Source organism: Cervus canadensis, chromosome 2 (genome assembly GCF_019320065.1).
Source record: "Cervus canadensis isolate Bull #8, Minnesota chromosome 2, ASM1932006v1, whole genome shotgun sequence".
Classification (NCBI taxonomy): Eukaryota; Metazoa; Chordata; class Mammalia; order Artiodactyla; family Cervidae; genus Cervus; species Cervus canadensis.
The window spans coordinates 89,442,692-89,449,749 of record NC_057387.1 but is presented as its reverse complement, the minus strand read 5'-3'; the positions used below and the strand labels follow the sequence as shown (position 1 = coordinate 89,449,749).

Genomic DNA, 7,058 nt, shown 5'->3' with positions numbered 1-7,058 from the left:
GAATATCGGAGGCAAGTAGTCAAGTCACAGGCCGTAACAGTAAACAGGAAGTAGAAAAGGCCTGTCCTGTACAAACAGTGACAGTGAGGATGGAGGGAAGTTGGGTATTTGAAAAGTAGAAGAGACGAGTTCTGATGTCCATGAGAATGTGGGAGATGCAGGTGTGGGAACAGCCCTAGATAGAGCTCCTGGATTAGGCCCTCAAGGTTAGTTTTCTTCCTGAAGTGCTCTCCCTCCATTCCCCAATAAGAAAAAGGCCATCACAACACATTTCCTTTTAAAGTTTTATTAAAGTTTAATGGAACAACTAATATTTTTTTCTTTTTTTGTTGTTAATCCCAGTACAAAAATACAGTTGACGACTTGACAAAAATGGCTCCATCTAGGGCTAGAAGGTTTCTTCAACAGTTAACAGGGGGAAAAAAAGCATGCTTCCAGCTGGGGCCAGTTCAGAGCACACAGCCATTCCTGCACACGCATGCGCGCAGACAGGGAAGCCAAGCCAGAAAAGAGGAAGGAAGTTGCAGGCATTCAGGAAGAAGCCCAAGATTATTTCCAGGAGAAAAAGAAGAGACAGGCTGAGCTCCTTGGTGGGGCAGAATTACAGCTTTACATTTAGAATTTGTTGTCTTAAATGACAAGCTCCTTCCGCAATTTTTAACATTATAGAGAAGACGCTTCTGGTCTCTTTTCACCACCAAGGTGAGTTAAGCAGGAGGAATGGAAAGATTCAAATACTGCGGTGTGAGGAGTAAATCTCCAAATGGCTCAAGTTTTATGTCAAAAGGTGTCATTCTTTACCTTCAATGACAATGAGATATTTAGGTGAGAGGGGACAGGACAAGGAAGTCTGCCACACTCTGCTGGATCACAAACATGGAGACCAGTTTCTGGCAGCAGAACTCTTCCAACAGTGAGAGGGCCCCTTCCCATGTGGGAAGGAGCAAGGTTTCCTGATCCATTCAATTGTTCTGATTCCTCAGTATTCCCTTCCCTGCTGCTTTCTTCCAGAACAATAACTTTGAGGAAAGAAGGGATGCATTCATGTTACAACTCATCTTCCAGATGTTTCTCTCTGAAGGCATCACCCGTCAGCCTTTCCTGAGCTTCCTTCATCCCCTGAACAACTGTGAAATAAACATTGAGGGGAAAAGTATGAAGCAGGTTTTTCATATTTGACAATCAACACATAATTTTATGTTTTAGGAGACATGTAAGAGGAGCACAGGATCTGGATTTAAGATCTAATTCTGGATTTTAGCCCAGGAGAGTCTCTTGAATTTGTTTTCTCATCTATAAATAAGGTGATGTTACTAACTTCAAACAGATTATAAAAATTAAATGAGAGAATGAATAATAAATATCCTTTGTAAACTATGAGGTCCCACAAAAATGTTATTTAGCAGTTACTTTGGCTTACCCTCCAGGATTAGAGTTGAACCCCTGTCATAAGCTGGAAATACACACGACACTAAGGGGATAGAAAGCATCTTCCTATCATCTCCATCAGCTGTTCAGGATGAATGCTGCATTTATTTCATTTTCTGTGGGGGTTACACTGATAATGTGACCAAGTATGTGTGCTTAGAGGGAGGATGGCCTTCACGGAAAGAGGTGGTCATGTCCAGGACCAATTATGTATGGAAGAAGTCAAGTTCTCAGGCAAAAGAGAAACCTGGAAGGCAGGCCCTGGGTAGACAGGAGATGAATCTTCTTGTCTGTCTCAGGAATCAAGGAGGGAAGCTGGGTATAGGCTCCCTATACAATGGCAGGCCAAGTGTTAGGGTTGAACCACAGTCTGTGGATCTCAGAAAACATAGCAGGTAGTAAAGTTTGTTACACCCCTTTAGTTTTGCCCAAGCATTTAGTAAAGCCAGGTTTGATTACTTCAGCTTCATGTCAGCTGAGCCATGGGGAATTCAGGTAAGGGTTCTGTGTCCATATCTGGACTAATATATTAAAGGATGATGCCCATGTCAAGATGGCAGGGGTAACTGCATGAAATTCTAAAAGGAAGGTGAATTTCAAGGGCCAAGAGTTGGGGACCTGAAGTTCAGTTGCCCTTCTTCATGTGGAAAACTTCCCTCTAATACCAGCCTCCAGGGATCTGCTTTTGGGTAGGGAAGATAACATTCTCCTTACCCTTGGGAAGGAGAGGATAACCTCTCCAGATTTTTCCTCTCCCTATTCTGAGAAATAAGAGTGCTGAGGACTCAAAACATAAAATGATCAACAAACTGGCAGCATGGCGAAGGAAGACACACGGCAACTTAAGAAATAACCCTCTTTTACAGATGGCAGGGAGAATTCAGAAGGAAAACAGCGACAGTATGTGGCATGAATTTCAACTTCTGCCTCTAGAATGGTTGCACTCAGGATTAGAGAATAAAAAAGCATGACTGACTTATGATTTCAATCTTCCCTCACATGTTTGGGCTGACGCTGTTCCCTCTGCCTTAAATAATGCTTTGCACATCCCTCTGGTGGTTAGGTCACATTCTTCAAGACTCAATCCAGTTATCATCCCTTCTAGCATAACTCATGCACTCATGTTGGGCTACACCTCACACACACACACACACACACACACATACACACACTTTTCCCTTGCTTCCTTAGCTTGAAATGTCCTCTTCATATCTGACCAAAGAGACAAATTCTTATCTGTCTAGATCAAGTTAGTTCACTATCTATGAAACCTTTCAGAATTGATCATCTAACAGCATTCCCCTTCCTTTGAATTCTTATAAGAATAGTGTTAATGCAGTGAAAAAAACCAAGTTGTAGACTGAAATCCTGGCTCTGTGACTTATTAACTGTGAGTCCAAGGGCAAGCAACTGTTTCTGGAAGCCTCAGTTCTCTAGTTTCCTATGGGTCAATTAGCCTCCTACTGGATTGTAAGAAGCTAGAAGAGGGGCTCGCTCTTCTCTTTCTTCTATATCCTACACAGCACCTAGCCAAAAGCCAGATGCAGAAGATGCTTAGTTAACCTGCTGAATTAGTTTCCTATAAAACCTTGCATGTGGTTCATTCCAGTTAAACCTAGCAGCAACCCTCCCTCTTCTCTCTCAACATAATCATACCTTGCTCAGCACTGATGTAGAAATACTTGTAGCTGGGGTTTCCATTCTCGTTGATGATTTCAGGACGTACTTTGCCACTGGGATCTATTGTAGACAAAATGGCAATAACTACAACAGACAGGTACTTCAAGCATTATATGATATACTAGGGCTTCTGGAAAATGAGACCCGCCCATCTTTGCAGCCCATAACTCACCACCCTCCCCCTGTGTTTCACATCGCGATCAAAACGAATCCCTTGGAATTCCCTGGACACAACCCACCCCCACCCCCACCCATGCCAATATGCTGTTCCATCTTTCTGGCATGTTCCTTTTCAGCTTGATGATAGTGGGATCCTATATTTTTATTTGTATTCCCCGTAGAATCTAGCAGAATGCTGATCAAAGACAAGGTGGTCATTAAATCTCTCCCAGGAAACTGTTTCTGAAAAGATATTTGCCTGGTTACAGTATCCCACTGCCTCAGCTGTGCTACAGGGCAAGGGTGGGAAGTATGGCTTCTCTCTGCCCCTGTAGTGCCTAACTTGTGGCTGACAGTGCTTAACTTGTGGCTGATGCACAGATGATTGCTAAATGAATAAATAAATGATCAGTACTCTCCCATTGCTCACAAAAGCAGTTAGTTTGGGTGGGGGGCAGGGGCCAGAGGGGTTGTTTTATTGTTTATTACAAAAGCAGCTAGTTAATGGGAAAAGTTTTCCTTCAGACCTGAGGCTCTGGCATTTAGAATCCATCACTCCCTTTTGAAAATGGCTTTTGTTTTTAGCCATAACAACATAATTTCACTAGGCGGAGCCAGTGCCTTGATGCACTTCTCTCTCCTTCTGTACCATGGATCCCCAGATTAAGACATTTCACCTTACCCAGGAACAGGATTCGTGGAATATAACCCCCATCGGGGCTGAAATCTTCATCTTTGGGCTCCTCTTCATCCTATTAAGTGTAAAACTCAAGTCAGATTATGTTCCTTCTCTCCTCAAAACTTTTCAGTGGCTTCCTCTCCCACTCAGGGTAAGTCCTTGAAGTGGCCTGAGAGGCCCTACATGACCTCCTACCTGGGCACTTCTCTAACGTCACATCCCACCCCTTGTTTAGTTTTTCCCCAAACACACTAAGTTGCCTGTTGTTGCTATCATTAAACAAGCCAGGCATGCTCCCCACTCAGGCTTTTGGACTTATTCTTACCCTCTGCCTGGATATACTTCCCCCTTCATCCAGGTGGCTCACTCCCTTTTCTGCTTCAAATCTTTGCTGAAATGCCATCTTCTTTTCTAATCACCTAATTAAAACTGCAAATTGTCCCCTCTATTCTTCATTTTTAGCCACAGGATCTACCACCATCTGACATATTTTATTTTACGTATTTGTCTACCTCCCCATATTCAAATTCTCATATGTAATTTAATGCCAGCAAAGAAATTTGTTTGTTTTGTTCATTGCTTATTCCCAATACCTACATCACTGACTTGCACAGTTTTTCTTGAATGCATGAATTGATAAGATTGACATTTTAGTACAATTGTGAAGTTACCATCCTCCCAGGAGACATGACCACACAGCTAGCTTTCTTTTTAAGAAATCTCTCAAGCTGGGGAATACTCATTGAACACATTTGTGTTTTCTTTGAATGGTGATTCTAACTTACCATAGAAAATGGTGAGGAGTTCAGATAGATAGGAATCAATAGTAACTTTGTCATTTATGGTGTGATTCCCATTTCAGAAGTTATACCAAAGAATATAACTTTGCCTTCAGTGAGGTGTGTTAGCATTCAGGCTATCTACTAGCTTTATTTTTTATTTTTTAAATTTATTTATTTATTTTTGGCTGTGCTGGATCTTCACTGCTGTGTGGGCTTTTCTGTAATTGTTGTGAGCTGGGGCTATTCTCTAGTTGTGGTGTGCAGGCTCCTCATTGTGGTGGCTTCTCTTGTTGCAGAGCACAGACTCTAGAGCGTCTGGGTTTCAGTAGTTGTGGCACATGGGCTCCGTAGTTTTGATTTCTGGGTTCTAGAGTACAGACTCAGTAGTTGTACTGCATGGGCTTAGTTGCTCTGCAGCACGTAGGATCTTCCTGGATCAGGGATCAACCTGTGTCTCCTGCATTGGCAGGTGGATTCTTTACCACTTAGCCACCAGGGAAGCCCCTATCCACCAGCTTTATGAGCAATCCCTTAGCTACCTCAACATTAACTGTTAATGTGTTCAGATTTACAGTCTTGTGTTCAAATAAACATCATCTTACAGAAACATAGGGCCAGGAGGATCATCACAGAGCATCCAAGAATCCCACATTTGAAAAGTACAGCCTAAGAGGCAGTACAAGTAGATCACAGTACCTATTCTTATCACTTACTCGGCTCTATGATCTTGACTAAATCACCTAACTCCTTCAGGTCTAAGACGCTCAATGTGTAAAATGGGAATGGTATCAATGGCCTGAAAATCCCTTCAAACTCCAAGGTCTGATATTCTGGCTTGGGATTCTAAGACCTCTGGCCAATGTGAAGTACAAAAAAGATATCTAACCAAGAAAAAGGAGGCTGTACATATAAGCCCAGCACAGAGTAGGATTTCAACTGAATCCTACTATTTTTCAGGGAATTGTGGCCTGCATGTATGACTACATATTTAGTTATACAAAGATGTGAAACCATCACATATTCACAAACTAAAAATGAAAGAATCTTAAAAGTTAGTCATTTTAACCAATCTTTCTTCTCCTACTTCCTGTCACAAATGGGGGCTGGATGGTTCTACCGTATCTGATACAAGTCTTAGTATTAGAGTTCAGAAGAAAAGCACATACATACAAGTAGACAACTCTGCTGAGTAAGATTTTATACCATCAATGATGTTAATCCTAAAACAGTGAAGACTTAAAATCACAGCAGAAAGGAGAAACTCTGGAATTCTTACCTCAAGATTTACCATAACAAAATTATGGGAAAGTTCTGAAATTTCTGTAGATTCTGCAAATTTGGGCTTTAAAGCTGCGGGTGGGGAGGAACAGAAGAAAACATCATTGTCATATCCAAACCTTAATTTGCTGAGATGATTCATGTAACTGACAGTTTTTCTAATCTTAAGACCCAGAAATCGTATCTGAATTCTGGTCCTGCTTCTGCCATTGACTTGCATAGCTGTGTATCCTTAAGTGATTAACTTCATTTCTGTGAAACTTGCATCTCATTTATAAAAAACAGATAATGAACACTGATGAAAAAATTACCACTATTTGCTTTTTTACATATTTCAATAACATCTACTTAAGAACAGATGTAATAAAGACAATAAAGGAACAATACTCTACCATTAATGCACATGTATTACTAAACTAATAATTTACACTAATTTTATACTTTTTCCAACAAGATTTTATTAAGTATAGCATACCAAACAAAAGAAGAAATCCACCTGGGAAGTTGCAGGGTGGCATAACAGAGAACACATGCTGCATAGTAAGAAAACCTTACTAACTCAGTTCCCACCTCCTCCAGGAAGACTTTGCTAACCACTCCTCATATCTCTTTTTGTATATACAACTGTTAATACAACTACTGTAGCACTTAATCCCATAATCTATATAACCGTATCTTAATTGCCACATCCTTCAATCCCTTGCAAATACTACTTTCTTGAGGGCAGGGAATGTGTTCCATGTATTTCTTTGGTACTCCTACAAGCAATAAACAGTACTGAGCCAAAGTCAGTGCTAATATTTTTAAAATGTTAACATTTGAGAACACATCTCAGGTTTGATCATTTCCACCTACCTTTGCAAGCTCCACACCAAGACTTATGGATAATCACCATCAGGGGCAATCCACTTAAAAACAAAACAAACAAATTATAATCTAGTAATTCCACTTTTTGAAAGGCACTCTAATAAAATGACCAACCAATGAAGACAAAGATTAATGTACAAGGATGTTCATGTAGCATAATTTCAGTAAAAAGAAATTTAAGACAA

At 40.8% G+C, this 7,058-nt stretch overlaps 1 protein-coding gene across 1 annotated transcript in view; it reads right to left on the bottom strand.

The window, feature by feature from the left end:
• Nucleotides 1-270: 270 nt before the first annotated feature.
• Nucleotides 271-7,058, bottom strand: part of TXNDC12 (thioredoxin domain containing 12) — a 30,610-nt gene continuing 23,822 nt past the window's right edge. The window contains exons 3-7 of the mRNA XM_043461334.1: nt 6,862-6,914; nt 6,005-6,078; nt 3,950-4,019; nt 3,085-3,168; nt 271-1,127 (exon numbers count right to left, since the gene is read on the bottom strand). Of these exons, the coding sequence (XP_043317269.1) occupies nt 1,048-1,127; nt 3,085-3,168; nt 3,950-4,019; nt 6,005-6,078; nt 6,862-6,914 (361 nt within the window). The 3' untranslated portion in view covers nt 271-1,047. The remainder of the gene's footprint in view (nt 1,128-3,084; nt 3,169-3,949; nt 4,020-6,004; nt 6,079-6,861; nt 6,915-7,058) is intronic.